This window comes from Macrotis lagotis, chromosome 1 (genome assembly GCF_037893015.1).
Source record: "Macrotis lagotis isolate mMagLag1 chromosome 1, bilby.v1.9.chrom.fasta, whole genome shotgun sequence".
NCBI lineage: Eukaryota > Metazoa > Chordata > Mammalia > Peramelemorphia > Peramelidae > Macrotis > Macrotis lagotis.
In genome coordinates this window covers 307770906-307791278 of record NC_133658.1, presented here as the reverse complement: position 1 = coordinate 307791278, position 20373 = coordinate 307770906, and the positions used below count along the sequence as shown (strand labels likewise).

The 20373-nt window shown below is 37.3% G+C and overlaps 1 protein-coding gene across 4 annotated transcripts in view; it reads left to right on the top strand.

Moving 5' to 3' along the window:
* The first annotated feature begins 344 nt into the window (after window positions 1-344).
* The window catches only part of TENT4B (terminal nucleotidyltransferase 4B), a 69502-nt gene continuing 49473 nt past the window's right edge, over window positions 345-20373 (top strand). For 3 of the 4 annotated variants that reach the window (XM_074211371.1, XM_074211372.1, XM_074211369.1), the window contains exon 1: window positions 621-1369. In XM_074211371.1, coding sequence (XP_074067472.1) covers window positions 669-1369 — 701 coding nt within the window. In that variant the 5' untranslated portion in view covers window positions 621-668. Of the gene's footprint in view, window positions 425-620; window positions 1370-20373 lie in introns of those variants that run through there. The other variant, XM_074211370.1, reaches the window with a different exon arrangement.

Sequence of the window (20373 nt, the reverse complement as noted above, 5' to 3'; positions counted from 1 at the left end):
GCCGCGGCCCCGCCCAGGGCCGAGCGAGGACGCTACGGAGCAGGCGCGTTGCGGCCCCTCGCCTTCTCCAGAGCTCCTGCCGCCGCGGCCGCCGCCATTTGCACTGGGACCCCGGTGACAGGGGGTCGGCGGAGGGGCGGGAGGGGGGGGTGGGCCGGCGGCCACCGCAGAAGAGGAAGCGGCGGCGGCGGAGGAGGGGACGGAGGAAGGAGAGGCGGCGGAGGGGACGACGGACACGGCCCGGGAAACGAAAGCGACGCCGCCAGCGCCGCCGTCACCGCCGCCGCCACCACTCCCACCGCCGCCGGCAGCGGCGGCAGCAGCAGCAGCGGCAGCGGCAGCGGCGGCACCGGCGGCACCGGCGGGGCGGCGGCGCCGCCACAGCGATTGCTGCCGCCCGGGGGAAGCGCCGGGAGGAGCGGCGGTGAGGAGAGGCCGGGGCGGCTCGCAGGCCCCCGTGGGCGTCTCGCCGGCCGGAGCGTGCGCCTGAGGAGGAGGAGGAGGAGGAGGAGGAGAGGAGGGGCGCGGGGGCGGGGGGGGCTCGGCCAGGGGCCCAGGCCGCCCAGGGCGGCGGCGGCGGCGGCGGCGGCGGCGGCGGCGGCGGCGGCGGCGGCTGCCGGGGGCAGGGGGCGGCGGCGGGCGGGGCGGGGGAGAGGGGCCGCCGTTTGATGGATCCGAGGATCGCCTGGTTTCAGCCAGAGCAGCTCGGACCCTCCAACAGTTTGTGGATGCAGATCTGGGAGACGACCCAGGGGCTGAGGAACCTCTACTTCAACCACCACTGTCACAGCAGCGCCACGAGCAGCAGCGGCAGCGCCGGCAGCAGCGGCAGCAGCGGCAGCAGCAGCCACCCGGGCAGCCCCAGCGGCCCCGCCGCCGCCGCCGCCCCCTCCTCCGCCGCCGCCCCCGCCGCCTCCCCCGCCTCCCCCGCCGCCGCCCCCGCCGGCGGCCCCAGCAGCGGCAGCAGCAGCAGCGGCGGCTCCCCGGCCGAGGCCATGCAGCGCCCCGGGGAGCGGCTCCTGGGGGGCCAGGCCCCGGCCCCCGAGCAGCGGGACTTCCTGCCCTTGGAGACGACCAACAACAACAACAACCACCACCAGCCCGGGGCCTGGAGCCGCAGGGCCGGGGCCTCCGCCGCCGAGAGCGCCGACCCCGCCGCGGGCAACAGCAACAAGCGGAAAAGGGACAACAAGGCCAGCACCTACGGACTCAACTACAGCCTGCTGAGCCCCAGCGCGGCCCCGGCCTCCGCCGCCGGCGTCGGGGCGGGCGGAGGGGGCGGTGGTAGGTTGGCCGGACCCGCGGGCACTGGAGGGTTGTCCAGTGGCACCCCTTGGAAGAGGAGGAACTACAACCAGGGAGTCGTGGGGTGAGTGTTTGCGCTTGACTAGGGGCTGAACGTCACCGCGCTCACATGGAGAGGGGGGTGGGGTGGGCGCGGGCGGGAGCCGCGGCCTCCTGCCCCGGGGATGCCCGCTCCGCGATTGTCCGCCTGCCCCTGCCATCACAAGGAAGATGAGGTCACTTTTTACGGACAGCTCGGCCTCCCCCCCCCCTCCATCCCCCCACCCCCGGGACATACAGGCCTTCTGGATACCAGGAGCCTGGGGAGCGCTGGAGGAAAGTTTTTAAAATGGATGGTTGATTCCTTATCTCCCAGTTGGAAACGGGACAGACTATGGAGGCAGTGGCCTGTGACTCAACCTTGCGGGGGCTCCTTCTTCTTGTCCCGATTTTTCTTTTCTTTTTACAATACCTACCTGTATCTTGACCTCCTGGTTCTGCAGAAAAAAAAAAAGTTCACAGCCAAGGCTCCTCCGCCTGGCAGAGCTGCCAGGCCCTAAAGAACTCCGCAGGAGTTGGATGTGTAGCACCACCTTTCCTAGACACTCCCGTAGCTTAATGGGACATGTGGACCGCGAGGGTAGTGTAGCTTCCTGCTAGTGCTTTCCTGTCCAGGGGCGATTAACTTGATGCCAGTTAGTTGGCTGTTGCACCACCGGTGGCAATCTGTGTAAAGTTCAGCTGTTACAAAATGGAATCTTACCTGACCCCTAGTGCATTATGTACATAAGCACAGATTGATTTCGGCTAGTTTTGTCTTTTTTAGAAATGCTTCTGTGCTGGAATGTTGCTTCCAAAGTAGCTTTTTGGGCTGTTTTCATCGTGTTTAGTAAATCTCATTAATGGTTCTTTTTAAACCGTTTTTCCTTTTACAAATTCTCGATTTTGTGTATAGATTAGGATGGGCAACTAGAACAAACTAAGTTACCGAACATGGAGTCTTGCTTTTTGATTACCCCATTAAATTTTAGTCATAATTAGCATCGATGAAAAGGATGGTCTCTCATTTCTTTGGTTCTTCTAGGCAGGTGTCCCCTTTATACTACTACTATTATCATTAATAACTCTTTTGAGAAGGACTGTTGAACATTTTATGCTTTGAATAGGTATACTCTTCAAAATTATCCTCTGATTTTTGTAAGAATTGTAAGAGGATTCTTTAAGGTTAGAGAGTAGGCCTAATGATAAGGGTGTATTATTAAAAGTTACTAGGGCGCTATCCATGGTGATCTTAATGTCTAGGTTAATAGGTCCTTGCTGAAATGAACACTTGGAGCACTTTCAAATGTGAGAATAAATCCCTGACTTAACAAGAAAATTGATATTAAGGTCTTCTGGTAATTTAAGATGGCCAACTGAATAATCATTGTCAACCAAACTTACTAAATACTATAATTTTAGTTTTTTTGAAACCTCTGTGTGACTTAGGAAATAAAGCAAGTTATAAACATTAGCAACTTGCCAATGATGCATTCTAAATGATGAATTGTTATATGACCATTAAATCTGTAAGATTAATTGATTTTTTTTATCTACATTTAGCAAGATCATAATAGTGACAGATCTCCAACTTAAATCAACCCACATGTAAAATCCTTGTAGAAAAAGGAAAAAAAAAATCCTGACTTATTTGTCCTTTCAAGCATGGCTTTCTGGATGAGAGAAATTTCCATTTCTTGGTTAGTCTAATTCAAGTTCACACAGTTTAAACTTTAATACCTGACTCCCAAATTTTGTTTTACTTCTCAGAGTGCCAGCAATTAAACAGATTTTAAAATTTTAGTTTTGTATGAGTCTTCCAGCTTTTACAGAATCTGTTAAGCAGTCCTAGAGTGTTATTGTACGAAGTTTTATAGGGATGAAAATCTTGTATTAATTTCTTTTCCTTTTGCTATGACTTATTCATTTCATTATTTTAAAAAACTCAATTCAAAATAACTGGAGTTTGAATACTTTCAGTGCAAATTAATTACGATGCATATATATGTACATATATGTATCTGTATATATATATAAAATGTATATGGTTTTTATAGTGCTAATAAAGATACAACAAGGACCGCAGTTTTAGATGATGCAGTGGAGAGTGTCCTGGGCTTGGGATCAGGAGAACCTGTGTTCGAATCTAGCCTCAGACATTTACTGTTTGTCCTGAACAAGTTACTTTAATCCCGTTTGCTTCAGTTCCTCATCTGTAGAATGAAATGGAGAAACTCTTCCAGTGTCTTTGCCAAGATAATCTCAAATGGGGTCACTAAGGTTGGATGTGACTGAAAAGTCTCAACAACGAGAAATACAAAGAATGAGTCTGTCTCCATGAATTTACAATTTAGTTGGGGAGAGAAGACAAAAGTTAAAGAACATAAGATAATATATCTTTTATGGAGACGTTGTTTATGAAAACAGCATATTAAAGCAATGAATCTTAGAACTGTAAAGGGCACTTCAGAGATCATCTAGTTTAGTCCTTTAACTCCTTCAGTAATCTCTTCAGCATTTCTAACTTGTGGACATCTTGGCAAAATCATTTTTACATTGTGGGTCTCGCTTCAAAATAAGGGATGTGAATTTTCATTAATTTTTTCCTCTTTTGATTTAGCCTAATTAATTTTTCATTGTTCCTAGACTAGGACTTGCATTTTTCTATCCCCAAGCCTTTGCTCTTGACCTGTGTCTGAAATGCCACCCTCCACTTCTTTCTTGTCCAAATCCTTTATTTTTAAGGCACTGTTCAGATTCCACCTCTGCAAAACCAATATTCACTTGATTGCTCCTTCATTTGAATTTCTGTAATACTTGTCTATACCCCTTATTTGGTACTTGGTCATTAAAGGCTTTGGAGGAGCTGGGAAACTAACTTCTAGCAAAACTGTTTTAGTGAGATCAGTTTGTCAGCAAGCGGCTAAGAGAGAGAGACTATTGCCTGTAACAACATTAGTTTGTAGACTATTGTTATAGTCCATGCCATAAGTCATTTGAGATCTTAAGACTTGAATTAGGGTGGTGGTAGTGCAAATAAAAATGAAAAGCCAAATGTAATGTTGGTAACATTGAAAGATTGGATGTTGACAGATGGAGTACTCTATATATAAAGTTTTGAGCCTTTGATGGAGAAATGGCATTGGTGGAGATGGAGTCAAAGGTGGAGGTGGAGTGAAGAGGCACATATAGAGCTGGTTTATGAGATTATTTTCTGTATTTTGGTAAAAAAAAGAAATACTTTGTAAATAAAGGACACAATCTGATCTTAGTGTGCTTTCCAATATAGCTTTAGCTTTGAAGCCTCAACAAGTTCTCTGGATAGGTGGATAGAACATCTAGGTGGCATTGTTGAAAAAGGGCCCAAGAATTTAAGGCTTAATTGCAGAGCACATTACAGATCAGATTTAATTACATAGTGATTTTTTTTTTTACCATGATTCAGAATACTTCATACATCTCTTTTCTTAATCTCCAATACCAATCTTGTGATGAGTTTTTTAACCAAAATGATAGAATCCTATGATTAGAATTGGTGCAGTAGGGTTGTTTTATCTCAAAAATGACCAGGGAAATAAAGGCAAAGTATAAAAATTTTAGAAGCCTGAACTAGAAGTTTTCACTTTCCTCTGGTATGTAAAACTGAGAATAGATTGCATTTCTAGCACTTCTTTAATAGTCTGCCATGTTCAGAATATTGAATCTCATTGCATTCGTACATTATTACATTGCAATGTGCCACAGCCTTGTGAACAGTTTGTGGACCAGTGCTTTTTTTTTTTTTTTTTTAGTCCATCTTCAAGTCTGCCCTAAACAATTTAATTCTTGGATTCATTAACATTAATACATTAATAATTAAGTTGAATATACTAGGTACTAAATTAAGCAAAATGATTTATGTCACAACTTCTTTCTTTAAGAGCTGTTTTATAATTGAGCATGCCTAATTTCCCCATTAACCATGAAGCTATTTTGGTGTGTGTGTGTGTGTATTGCATGCACATTTTCAGGTTTTAGGTGGTAAAAAATAAAAAGAAAGCCAGAAGAGTAATAAGCTTGGTCCTGGGATGACCCTGAAAAGCTTTGGTGTATGTAGTTCAGGGAGATGAATATGGAAAAAAGAGGTACTGGAAAATAGACTGGTGAAGGAAAGATACTTGTGGTAGATAAATTGTGGCTTGTCTGCTTTGGATGTCCTGGATCTTTCCATTATCCGTTTTTGTACAGTCTGGTTTTCTTGGTTGTCTTGTCTCTTGGCTTATATCATTTAAAACTGTTACCAAAGCAACTATTAGAATTAGGACCCCAGAAGTTTATTCCACAACAGAATTTGTGGCTGCGGAGACACATGAGGAAGAATTCTCTCAAATTTGATGATTGTCTCTGACAAGGAAAATATTAACATATTTGAGTAGATAGAAAATTAGATTAGGAGGTGGGAGCATAATGACCATAATACAGGAATACTAGATTATTGAGGGTTTTTTATAACATGCAAATAAAATTTAAGTTTGTTATTTAAAGCAAATTTAATTTACTGAGAAATAAGTGACATTGACTATATTGTCATAAGACTGTACATAACATAACATGGATAAGAGAATGTGTCAGCGACAAGTAGTATTGGTTACTTTTATATGTAATTTTTGACAAAGTAGGTTGCCCACATTAAATAGATGGTTGCTGATGGAAGGGTAACTGACAGTGCAAAGAGCACTTGTTAGCAATTCTGGTGGTCTTATTACTTACTGGCTTAATGTTTCTTTTACCCTTTTTTGAGTTAGCTGGAGAGTTCTACCTGTTTCAGAAAGATAACAGCTGCCCAGAGAAGATTGTCCTTACACAAAAAAGAAGCATATTAGTTCCACATAGCTCTTGTACTCTGTCAGAATGGCATTAAATCTATCACACCCTATTAAAGAACACTGAACCACATTATCGATGAAATATGACAGGTGAGGATGACCTTGAAGAAGACTATTCAGTAACTCGGGAACAAGCCTAGTAAAAGACACATTTTCTTAAAATAGGTTATGTATGGACATTAGGCAGATTAGGAAGATTTGGTCTACAAATGCTTGAGGATGTTTATTGATTCCCCGGTTCCTGTCTGGGGTTATTAGCAACTTCAAATCTGAATAGGAAACTTCTTTTTTTCACACAAGTGTTGCCATCTGCCTTGATGGAGGGAGAATCCACAAGGATGAAGATTCATTTGAGTGCTAAAGATTTTTCTGCTCCTCTGATTTTACCTTTTTACACTTATATGCCTGAGTCTTCTAAGGAATAGCTATTAGAGGAGACATGTCTTTATGTAGAAATCCCCATATTTTGGGCATTTAAGATTGCTCATTGACATACTAAAATTTACTGCTTAAACAGTAGTATTGTGAACAAGGTTGTAACAACTTTAGTTTTTAAATTTATATTTTATTTTTGAATTATCTGTGTAGTCTGAAGGTATTTTTATTTTTATATATTCATTACTGATTTTGTTTTCAAAATAATGCAGTGTTCTTTTACCATTTACATACAGCTTATTTTTTCAAATAATAATTTTTAAAGTTTTATGTTATAATTTTTGGATAGATAACTTCATTTCAAAATTGAGTGATTTCTATTTTGGAGGAAGTAAGTTGAAAGTATTTTGCTTGCTGCTGACCAAATTGTATTAAAAAGCGCTTAGAGATTAATGTCTTTGGAATGTATATTTCTTGCCTATCCTGGCTGAAAATATTTACTATAGTTAGATTTTATTGAATGACAGAGAATTAGGGCCTGTTTTTATTTCATTAATAACTCGTGACATGTGAGGCTCTACCAAATATTCTTATTTAGCAGTATGAAAAATCAGATTCTACCAAAGCAATTTGTTTTTAGGTTTTTTTTTTTTTTTGCAAGGCAATTAGGGTTAAGTGGCTTGCCTGCGGCCACACACACAACCAGGTAATTATTAAGCTTCTGAAGTCAGATTTGAACTCAGGTACTCCTGACTCCAGGGCCGGTGCTCTATCCACTGCATCACCTAGCCGCCCCATCAAAGCAATTCATAATCTATAATGGCATATTATGTGTCCTTTTTAAATAAATAACTTACTAATAACTTGATTTTATTAGTGTCAATTGAATTTGAGTGTCTACCATCCTTGAGTTTATTAGTTACTTTGTGACTGTACTTTCCCTCCACTTGTTTTAGATTTCTTATTCTCTAATTTTTCTGATCCATTTGTATTAAAATCAACCACTTCCTTTGTTTTTGTTTTTGTTTTTGCAAGGGAATGGGGTTAAGTGTCTGAGGGCCGATTTGAACTCGGGGTACTCCTGATTCCAGGGCCGGTGCTCTATATGCAGTGCGCCACCTAGCTGCCCCTCAGTCACTTTTTTTGAATGCTTACTACCCACAAAACATTGTGCTAGATTCTGTGGGAGACATTCCTGATTCAAAATGTAACGTAGTTGGAGTCGTCAAAGATAGGAAAAAGTTAAATAGAAATAAAAGATTTCAGTAGCAATTAAAAACAGTAATAGAGCTATCACAAGATATTATTAAATGCTGGATAAATTTGTATTGTGGTCATCAGGCCTGTCTTTTACTCAAAAAACTTTTGTTAGAATTTTGTTACCAGCAGTGGCTAGGTGGTACAGTGAAAATAGAGCACCGGCCCAGGAGTCAGGAGTACCTGAGTTCAAATCCAGCAGCAGACACTTAATTACCTAGCTATGTGGCCTTGGGCAAGCCACTTAACTCCATTGCCTTGCCCCCCCCAAAAAAAACCCTAAAAAAAAAAAGAATTTTGTTGCCTATTGGTTTTGACACTGAAGCCTATCCACAGATTGATGAATCAACCTCATCACATACTATTCCCGCTTTGGGTGCTGTTTAGTTCTCCCTCCTTCTTCCAATTATTATTTTTTTTTATTCTTTTTATTTCTTTTTTTAGTTTTTTCAAGGCAATGGGGTTAAGTGGCTTGCCCAAGGCCACACAGCTAAGTAATTATTAATTGTCTGAGATCACATTTGAACTCAGGTCCTCTTGACTCCAGGGCTGGTGCTTTATCCACTGCTCCACCTAGCCTCCCCTCCCCCCCCTTCTCCCAATTATTGCCCTATCCTTTTCAGTCTCTGGATTTTGCTTGCTTAATAGCCCCATATCTAGAATGTATTTCCATTTTCTTTCCCATTTACCCCCTGCCCATTTCCATCCAAAATCATATATTAAATTCTCCATTGGCCAGATTGGATACTAAATTGCTCCTTCTCTTTCCTGAAACTTCTCATAGATGTCTGCTTAGAATTTATCTCATTCTTAGGTGAATAATATTTACTTGTTCTTTCCCTGTTAGATTATAAGCTCCTTGATAGCAGATGTCTTTGCATCCCTGCTCTTGTAATAGGTATTAATTTTCTTTTTTTGTGGTAATTTCAGAGGAGAAATGATAATCTAGTCTGGGCAGGAAAGGGGAGAGTTTGAGCTTGGTATTAATCAGTATATGATTTTGGGGTAGGTGGAAAAAGAGATGCTATCCTTGTTTGTGATTTTTGTTTAGACCTATAATACTCGCATAGAATTGGAAATAGGATCAAAGACTGTTTTGCAACTAGGAACACATCTGACAAAGTCTTTTAAGAGTTTTCTTTGTGACAACTTTTTGGAACAGGTACTACAAATATTATCAGAACCTAGATTCAAATCCACGCTATGTCCAAGTTCAGTCTTCTTTTCTACTGTACCAGGGCTTAGTACGATACTAGGTACACAGCACACAGCATCCAATCTCTGTTCTTTGAGTCAACTCACAGGAATTTTGAGATTTCTAAAATAATTTCAAGTCCTAGAAGGAATTTTCTATTAATCTGATCTTATCCTTAATCTAGGAGAAAGGTGGGAATTCTTTCATTTTATGGATTTAAGTATCAGGAAATGGTCTCAGGATTCTTTTGGGAACAGTTATTTCTGTCTTGGAACAGTTATTTCTGTCTTCTTAGGGGTGGGGTACCTTTTCAGTTTTGAATTTGGAAAATTTCATTGATAGGTTGTAATTAACCAATTGTATTTTCCACATTTGGGTTATATACTTGGCAAATAGACACTTCTGTAATTTTTGATCTTTTTCTAATCTTTGCACCAGGTTAACCTTTTCCTAGTATGTTTATCCAGGAAGTAACCCAACCTCTGCCTTGAAGTAAAGCCTGTCGAAATAAAAAGAAAATGTGAAAATTACTTCTGTCTAAATAAACAGAAAGAAGGGCAGTGTACTTGTTTTTGTGAAATAAAACTGAGATTGTATATCTCTTTATCTCCTTCTGAATTCAGAACCATGATTATTACTACCCTTAAGCTAATTAAACTGTGTACCCCTAAAAGAATCTTGCCATCAGTTAAAGAGCATGCTTCAGAAGTGGGAAATGTATTATCATTTTATTTGAGATTTTCAGTTTTTTCCCCCCCTCTGAAGATATGTTTTTTTTAAGTAATAGTATAGTGCAGAGTTGTCAAATATGTGGCCCCACAATTCTCCAGAGTATAGCTGGAATGAGTAATTTGGAAAGGTAATTTGGGAAATTTTAACATAATGAAAATACAAAACTACATAGATAAATGTTAATGCATGGATTTCTTAGTGAATATGTGGTCCACAAGGAATCTTTCTATTTGAGTTTGAAACCATTGCTGTAAGGTGTGATTATATATGATAGATGTAGTTCTTTATATGCATTTTGATCCTAGAAGTATGGCTTTGATCAAAATGGTTTTGACTGGGAAGAGGGAAATGGGTATAAAAAAGATAATTTTTAGAAAATTAATTACTTAGGATCACAAGATTTAGAGCTAGAAGGACCCCCCCCCCCAATAGTTAATTTCCATCTACTTCTTTTACAAATAAGGAAACTGAGACCCAGAGAAGCTCATTTACTGCCTCTATCAAGTCCAGGGCTAGGTTTCAAACTCAAGTCTTTTAAGTCTAGTGTTGTTTTCAGTTGTCTCAATCTTTGATGGGGTTTAATGATTTAGTTTTCACTTGTTTTTAACTCTGGAAGAATTGAATTATATAGAATTTGAGATTATACAATGAAAGATTTCAGTGATTTACTTTAAATCCTAATATAAAATTATAGACATATAATGACCATTTATACTTGCAAAAATACTGAGTACTTATAACTATTAGTTTTCCTGTCTACTGGCCATTTTATGTGGGTAATGAGTTGTATTATAAAATCATAGGATTTTAGAGCCTTTGAACATTTTATAATCTCCATTCTGCTCCTTTTAGAGTTGAATTAAATGATTTGTCTAAAGTCACATACCTTGTTAGTGGTCGAACTTGAGGTAGAACCTAGGTTTTTCTGAGTTCAAAATTATTTCTATTATGTAAGCTTTCTCTCTGTTGTTGTTCCTCCTTTATAACCCTTACATTATTCTTACTTAGTCAAAAACATCTTGATTATGTGCCTAATATGTACTGGGCACTGGGGATACAAAATCAAACAGTTCTTATCCTCAGTTCTTTCATTCTTTTCTGAGAGACAGCAATATATGAATTTGAATATAATTTTATATAGATGATTTTGGGGTGGCAGCATTAGCTTCTGTCAGGATAGGAAAAGATTTCATATAGAGGGTGACACTTCAACCTGACTTTAAAGGAAATTACATATTCTAAGAAATGAAGGCAGAAGACTAGAGCATTGCAGACTGTTTTTTGTCATGGATTTTGAAGATGGAGTGTTATGTGTAAGAAATAACAAGAAGGGAAGTGATTGGATCATAGCATTTGTGAAGTAACATGTAATAAGATTAGAAAAGTAGATTGGAGTCAGATTGTGAAAAGCTTTTAAGTGTCAGAGGAATTTATATTTGATCTTAGAAATAAGGTAATAAGGAGTCACTGGCGTCTATTGAGAAGGGGAGAAACATGACTAGATCAAGATTTTAAGAATATTATTTTGGCAACTGTGCAGGGAAAGGGCATTGCTGAGGGGAGAGACTTCGAGAAAGAGAGTGGTGTAGATGTGTGGTGTCAAATTCAACTAAAAATGGATCCCTATGGGATAGTATATTGACTTAGAAAATATAAATTAACTATTTGGTGTTATATTTTTATTTTGTTAGACATTTATCAATTTTAACATGGTTGGGGCTTCATTTTTGGGAATGTTGTTGTCCACCAGGATATGCAGGCCATGTACTTGACACCTATTATATAGATAATAGATTATTATCTGGAGAGGGCCTTAGAGATAATTTGGTCCAAAGAGGAGGAAACTGAAATTCAAAGACATTAAGTTGACTGGGGTCAGACAGCTACTAAGTGTCAGAGGCAGAAATCTCTATCCTTATACCTGTGAATAGTTTCTTTTAAGTTCAGTTTCTTGCCGCTGGAGTACTGCTTTTGTACGCCTGATGGTATGGAAAGCAGGGAAGAGATAATGATGAAATAGCACCTAGATTTAAATAAAATAGTCTTCTTGAAGTTCTTTTCTCTTTTTCACTTGGACACAAACTCAATCATTTATTTAAAAAATTATTATTATTATTATCATTATTATTTTTGGTTTTTGCAAGGCAATGGGGTTAAGTAACTTGCCCAAGGTCACACAGCTAGGTAATTATTAAGTGTCTGAGGTCAGATTTGAACTCAGGTACTCCTGACTCCAAGGCCAGTGCTCTATCCACTGAGTCACCTAGCTTCCCCTCAGTCGTTTATTTTAAATAAACTTTTGTTTTATGATCTAAATTAGTTTTGATTTAATTAATTTGTGTTTTTACAATGAAAAATCCTTTGAGGAGGGATTCTTAGCTTCATTAAATTGAATACCCTCGCTACTCAGTAAGTAAAAAAAAAATAGAATTGTGTAAATTATACCAAAATTTTTTTTATGCCAGAAGTATTTTTTTTTAACTGGTGAGGCTGGATTTGAACTTAGGTCTTCTTGACTCCAAGGGTGATGTCTATCCACTGTCCCACCTAGCTGTCCCACCAAAAGAATTTTGAAAAGTCTTTTGAGAAAAAACAAATAACCCCCCCCCCAAAAAAAATCCAACCCAACCCAAACCTTTGGTGAGAAGTTGTAATGCTTAATGGTAAACATATTTTAAAAGGTTATAGTATCCTTCTAGTGAAGAGAAAGCCTATGCTCATGGGGTTTTGGTGCTATAAAATTTCAACAAAAAAAAATTTTAATTCTGTGGGTGTTTTTTTCCTAATGCAATATTTGCTTTGTAATTTCAGTCTTTTTGAGTTAGTGTATCATCCTATTGGACTGTTTTATACTTATGAGATCTAGAAAGTATATCACTGTAATGTTTAGAGTTTGAGTTCACAGTTTTGCTTTCATGAGAACACAATGGCAATATTAGATTTTAGAATCAACAGAGTGCCAGTTTTAACATTGATTAAGATAGACCCCCCCCCCCACATCAGCATGATTTTACTAGGCCAGACTTGTCTCACCCATTGAGGGTGGCAGAATTGCCAAAATGCTTTTTATGAATATCTCTTTAGTGAAAAATATGCTTCTTGAAACATTCCATTAAATGATAGAAAAATGTCCAAAAGGAAAACTTAAGGACAAGTAACATCTGTTTTTGGTCATGAGAGTTTATAGGAAAATTTGCCTTTTTTTAGTGTTCTCAGGCTGTTTGAAGAACGTCCCAAGAAATTAATGGTGTCCTAAAAGAAGCAGTGCAAACTACAGATTCTTTTGTAACATTTGCAGGAGGCATTCTGACTCCAAGATTGGATTGTTCTCACATTAAAAGGAGTCATCAATGTCTTAGATCAATGATCAGTCAATTCGTTTACTTTGGAGCACAGTGAGCAAGGCTCTAATTTCTCGTTATATAAGCATGTCATCTTGATCTTTGTTTAATTCACAAAGGTTATGGGAATCATTTCTGTCTAGATCCAGGGAACCATTTGCCTCTATATTGAACATAAATTTGTTTTCACATTAGATAATTAAGAAAGTACTTAAAACATTCATTTTTTAAAAATGAATTTTATTGATGCATTTTTATAATTAAATCATAGTACTTTTTTGGAAATATCCTCCTTTTTCCCTTCCAATTAAAAAAACATTCCCTGCACTCCAAATCAAACACTTACTCGTAGTAAAAAAAGAAACAGTTAAGCAAAAACAATTTATATAGTAGCCATAAGAGTGTTTATAACATTTTACATGATTTGTCTCCTACTTCTTTATTGAGAAGAGCAACTTCCATTCACTAGGTAGAGTTGCTTAGACAAGCTCTTGTATTTATTCCATTTGCTGTCTCCTTTGCATTTCGATGATACATATTTTTAGGACACTTGTTTTAGGTAGACTATTATCTAACTTTTTGAATGGGTTTACTTCCCTTGGTTTATATAGCTTTAACCTAGTGTGGCATCTTATTTTTAAAGACTAAAGGTTTTGAACACCACCTGTAAAGTGTTTTTCTACTTTTTGATATTTAAGGCTTATTTTTAGCTCCTATTTCCTCATCCCCCTTTTCCAATGAACTCAACTAAAACAAAAACTGGTATTCTTAATCTTAGATAGTGGAAAATGTGTTCAAAAACAATTATACGGCCAAAAATCTCTCAAATTGGTTTTTTTACTTTGGCTTTGTTTACATAGCACATATGACCTGGAGCAATTTGTCTTACTGAGAAGTTCCCGAGTGTCTCTATTTAAGTATGATTAAATCCCACTGGCTATGCCAGTAAATTCCAAAAAACATTGAAAAAAGTTGTACAAAGGGAGAGGTAGACAATATGAAAAATGACTGTTCCTTTTAATTGTAAAGTAAAAATATTTTAATGTCATTTAAAAACTTTATTTTATGTAATCTTAACAAATATGAATAGATGAAAAGGTAAAATAAAATCCCATAAAATAAAAACTATAAAAATCAAACACTTTCTGTTTGAATTAAAAATGCATCTTAAAAATAATTCATTTGCTCTGGATTTTCTTTTGATCATTTTGCTCCTATTTCTTATGTAGTTGTAGCCACATATGTGTTCTAATTCTGAATTCTCTGTCCAGTATCACTTTGTCTTATTTCTTCATATTCAGTTTATTTCCTATTGTTCTTCCCTATCCCCACACAATAATAAGTCATTACCATTGATAGATCACAATTTATACAGTCATTTCTCAATTTTTGAATGGATTGTTTCCATTTTTTCCCTCTCCTTACAAATAAAGCAGTTGTGAATATTATTTTTATACTCATAGGTTTACTTTTCCCTTTAAAATAATAATAATCAATAATCTACTTATTTCAATGACTCAGGCAGCTAAATTGCAAAGCAATTGCTAATCTTCCTACCCTTACCCTCTAAAAAACATGTCCGTCTCAGATGTTATTCTGTGTAAAATTGGATTTTACTATAATTCCTGGATTTGTTTGTAGGTATAGGATGTTGTTTGCTTAAAGATTATTAATATGTAGCTAAGGTACTGAAGATCTAGACTAATTTCATGATTTAAAAAAAATCAAATTATGTTAATATGTTTTAAATAAGTCAAAACTTCGCTTTTCAATGTAAAAACAAGTCAGTAAATGCTTATTAAATGCCTATGCTATGCAGAGACTATTTCAGGCACTATAGCATGAGATGTTTTTCTTAATAATCTAGAAATGTTGTGATTTTGAAAAATGAACCATGTTTCATATAAGTAAAAGTTGTTTATTGTTTATTTTCAGACTGATAGTTTTTATTTCTTGCTTTTTTTTGTCCCATAAGTACCAGTGTAATTGTATATTTAAGCCTGTAGATGAAAGTGGCTTCAGCATTTGGTGACATTGATTAAATATCCTTTCATGAAACTCCTCTTTTCCTTTGATTTTCATGGTCAGAGTCTATAGATTATGACTCTGTATAGAGAGTTAGAAGGGACCTTACCTGTCAACTTAATCCAAACTCTTCATCATAAGGAGGAAGCTGAGATCCAGAAAAGTTAATAAGTAAGTATTACACACAGGACCATCAGGATTTAAACCCAGGTCCTCTGATTTCAAATCAAATACTCTTTCTACGTTTGTTGTTTCTGCTAATGTCTCTTCTTCATTTTTCTCTCCTTTAAATAGGCAATTTCTATTTCTTATTGTTGATCATCTGCTTCTTTTCTTATTCTGTATTTATTATTGAAGTAGCATGGCATAGTGACGAGAGACCTCGTCTTGGCATCAGGAAGACCTGGGTTCAAGTTCTAACTCTGCAATATACTCCAAGATATATGGCCATGGTATTCTAAGCAACTTTCTAAGACTGTAATACATGGATAGATGAATTGCTGAACTGAATTGATGAAAAGAAGTTCATTGCATTCCAGAAAAAAATTAGATTTAGGCTTTACTATTCTACCACTTCACAGTAAAAAAAAAAAAGTTTTAATTAGTCATACTGTTTTAGAATAGGTTGTCTAACACCATCTCATTTTTAAAGTGAGGAAATTGAGACCTAGAGAGCTGGAAACACTGTCGTCCAAGGTTTTGAGAGACAGTGTATTGTGGTGAATGGAGACTAGAATTTGGAGCTCAGAAGCCCTGGATTTGATCTTACCTGAGATATTTAGTAGCTTTGTTACCCTGGACAAGTCGTTTACCTCTGTGGACCTGTTTCCTCTTTAAAATGAGGATAAAAAATAGAACCTATTTCATAGGGTTCTTATGAGGAGTGATATTTATATTTATCTTTCTCATTTCACACACATTCAATGAATATGTGGGTAGATATAAAGTGCTTTGCTAACTTTTGAAGTGCTATATAAATTTTAGGTCTTTATCACCTTACGTTCTAATTTATTCTTATTTCATTTTTTCATAAATATTCATTTATGTTTAAGTTTTATAAACCTAATCTTAACTATTAACAAAGTAATAAAATAAATATACAAAAATAAGGAATGAAATGTCCTAAATCCTTTACTTTTAACAAGGCATAAATGAATGGTCCAACAAATGTTGTCATGCAAATTGTTTCATACAATAGAAAGAAGCATTGGCCCTGGATTCAGAGGACCCAGGTTCAAATTTCATATCAGTCATTTTATGAATGATAGTCATTTTAGCTCTCTTGGTTTAAAATTTTTAAAATGAGAGGACTGGACTAGATGGCTCCTTTTCCTGTGATCTATGATCCTTTGATCCTAAAATACTTTCACCAAACATGTAGTAAATGCATGCTGTTTATAGATGTGTCCATTTTAGTATTGATGGAGACACTAGATTAGACATGTTACCCTGGACAAGTCATTTACCTCTGTGGACCTGTTGAGCACCTTCATGGAACTTTTAGTTTAAAACTTGGGGGTGGTGGTGGTGAATGAATAAAATAAAAATATGTTATAAATGCATTTCCATTTGTTTTTCAGTCATGTCTGACTCTGACCCCATTTGGGGTTGGTTTTCTTGGCAAAAATACTTGAGTCATGTCCTTCTCCAGCTTATTTTACAGATAAGGGAAACTGAAGCAAACAGGATTGAGTGACTTTCCCAGGGTCACATAACTGCAAGTGTATGAGTTCAGATTTGAACCTTAGGAAGATGAGACTTCCTGAGTGGAAGGCCATCATTCTATCCTCTGCCACACTTAGCCACCCGATAAATGCATCAGACAGTTCATAATAGTGTTATATGATGCCTGGAGGTGGTGTAGAGTAGGGGAATCAGATCTGATTGATTTCCATGTCTTTAGCTCTAGTTCTGTTTGTATTCTTGAGCTAAAGTACTTCATCTCCACCTGATTTATTTAGACCTTGTCCACCTGGGTTAGCTTTTTGTGAATTCCATCTTTGCTTATCTAAAACATAATTCATTATTCTTCCCACCTTCTTCCAAAAAAACTAACTAACCAGCTTACTTTTTCTTTTAGTGGCATTTTTCTCCCAATCTTCCAAGCTCAAAACTTGGAATCCTTGGAAGCCTTCCTTTTTTTCTTCTACAGTCAACTAAATTATCACAATAGCCTTTGAAAATTAAATTTCAATCTTGTATTATTCTATCCCCTATAGAATCCTTCCATCTCCAGCCAGTTTTGATAGTGTGGGATATACTATAGCTTAGTTGAATTACAAGAAACACACATAATTATCAAGTATTTAACTTTATACTTTCTCAGTTACAGAACAGAAATAACAAACTAGAAAGGGATTTTGGGTTGTTAGAAGCACAATAACCAGGGCTTGAGAGTTTGATTCAAAAGCTAAAAAGCAGACAATTATTTATATTATGGCACAGATTAATAATGGATTCTCATAATTACCTTCTGGAAAAGAAGACATAGCTGTATAGAATACAGTTTATCAAGATTTCAGTAAAATGGTTAAAGTAGAATTTTGATAGGTGGAAGGGGGAGAATACTTAAGCACCAGGGATTTGAAAATTTAATTTTAGAACATCTTATTGTCTATTGATATTGCTATGTTATGTTTCCTAACATTTTTTTTCAGTTTTTTTTTCAAGGCAATGGGGTTAAGTGGCTTGCCCAAGGCCACACAGCTAGGTAATTATTAAGTGTCTGAGGCCAGATTTGAACTCAGGTACTCCTGACTCCAGGGCCGGTACTCTATCCATTGCGCCACCTAGCCTTCCCTAGTTTCCTGACATTTTAAAAGTGACTCATCATAATTAAAGTGACTTAAAATATAGTCCTTCCCAGTTTTTAAAAATTTTAGCTTGCCTATAGTTTGCACTTGAGTGGGTTAATACACAAGCATAGAATTTAGAACTGAGAAGTCTATAATCTACCCCCTATTTTTCAAAGAAACAGTATATGTAAGCATTCTCAAGTATTTCTACTAAGTTATTAACAAGTAAATTTTTATTGATGAAATAGATTTAAATAAAAGAAACTTGGCTTTTTATTGATAAGGTATTTAGACCTATTATATAAAAACCTTGAGGTTGCCAGCTACCCAGAGCTTATTTTTGAGTAGAACAATTTTTTTGTATAGAAGTCTCCTTTGATCCTCTGAATCACATCAGGTAAGCTATAGTTGTTATTTCCATTTTACTGCTGAGTACTTTTAAGTCTGAGGGAGAGCTAAATGACTTATACATCTAGGAAATACCTGAGGCTGGTCTTTTTGACTCTCAAGTTCATTGCTCTGTCAGCAATGTCATATGTGTGTATACATGCATGTCCCCATACCGTACACATACAGACACATGTACATGCATATATCCATATATCTAGACACTTGCACGTTTTTACACATTTGTTAATATTCTGAGAGACCTAGTGACATGATTTTAGGATTACTTACTATTGTCAGTAAAAGTTAGTTGTGATCTTCTTACTAAGTTTATATAGTTGTGAACATGTGACTAATTCCACTATTATCATCCTAAGCTGTTCCCTTTTCACTCAACCATTGACTGTATAATAGAACAGAAAGATAGAAGATAGAATGTTGGATTTGGAATCAGGAAGGACCTGGATTCAAATTCTGCCAACTTATTTGTGATCACAACATTTTTAAGCTTCAGGCAGCTCTTTAGGACAAGTTGTTGTAGTTGTAGACTAGCATTAAAGGTACATATGAATGGTATACAGTTGTCCCAAAATAAAATTGAAGTAATGAACAGATTATAGGTCTAAATGAATATTTGTAATCCTTTATGGAAAAGTTATAGTAATAGGAGCCAGAGTACTTTTCTCATGCCAGTCTTCAAATTAATAAAATGCTTTAGTATTATGTATTTTATACTTGTCCCATTGTGTCTTTTTTGTAATATATTTTATTACAACTTTTTATTTCCATCTTGATGGAAGAGGTTTTTTTTTTAATTCGTTTTGTTATTTTGCAATATTTAGTTTTGACAAAAACCTGTGTGGAATATTGGGTGGTAGATTTATCTTCAGATGAAGTTTTACTTGGAATTTCTCTTTTAAAAAATAACTCATGTTTCTAAGGTATGTTGAGAAAAGAGTAGAAAAGCAAAGGTGTGCATAGTATTTATCCTTTAATTATGTCTTAGAGTTTGACTTTGGGATAATGTTCACATGGAGAAAGGGAAAATTGAAGAAAAGAAATGGGAGATGGAGGGAAGGAATTAGAATTTTTCAATTAAAAAAACCCCAAAAGTCCCTTTTTTCCTAAAACCACAATTCCATTTAGAAAACTATAACCTGAAAACTGAGCTGTTACAGATGTCAAATGAATAGAAAAATAAAGCACCATACTTTCCCAGAACAGAACATAATGAATGGAAATCAAAACTTTTAAAATAGATACAACAGTTATTCTTTTTTTTTTTTTTTTAAGATTTTTGCAAGACAATAGGGTTAAATGGCTTGCCCAAGGCCACACAGCTAGGTAATTATTAGGTGTCTATGAGACCAGATTTGAACTCAGGTATTCTTGACTCCAGGGCTGGTGCTCTATCCACTGTGCCACCTAGCTGCCCCCTAAAATAGATAGTCTAAAGCAAGCATCTTATTCATTGTATTTATTTACTTTCCCCTATAAATGTCCAATAAAGAGATAAAATATCATATAATAAAATTTCAAATTGTTAATGAAGTTTGAAAATTTTCACAATGTTTATAAAAGACATTTTTTTCATTTATGTGATTCTACTATAATTCTTATTTTTCCTTTCAAGATAATTTGGAGGTAAGAGTTACCATTTAACTTTTCCTTTCCTTCTCAGAAACTGATAAACACTTTTGGAAAAGTCACAAAACCATGCTGTCTGGAATACGACTTATTTATGCTCCTCTAATCTCTGCTGGGTCCTCATGCTTGCAACATGGCAACCCTATTTTTTTCCTAATTGATTCTTCTAAACCTCTCTCTTGAGATTTCTTAAACCAATTCCTTTCTTCCCCTTTTCTTCTCATAAAAGAGACTGTCCATGTCAAAAACCCTTTAATCATTGCCCATCTTTGCTTAGTTACCCTTCTTCTTGAGGCCTCTTCAAGATATACTTTTGATCCTATTCTCTCCTCTCTTTTCTGGAAGTTTGACTCCTTTATCATTTCCTCTCTTTTTCTCTTTTTCAGTCTTTCCTTATCCACTGACCCTGTTTTCTATGCCTTGTAAATATG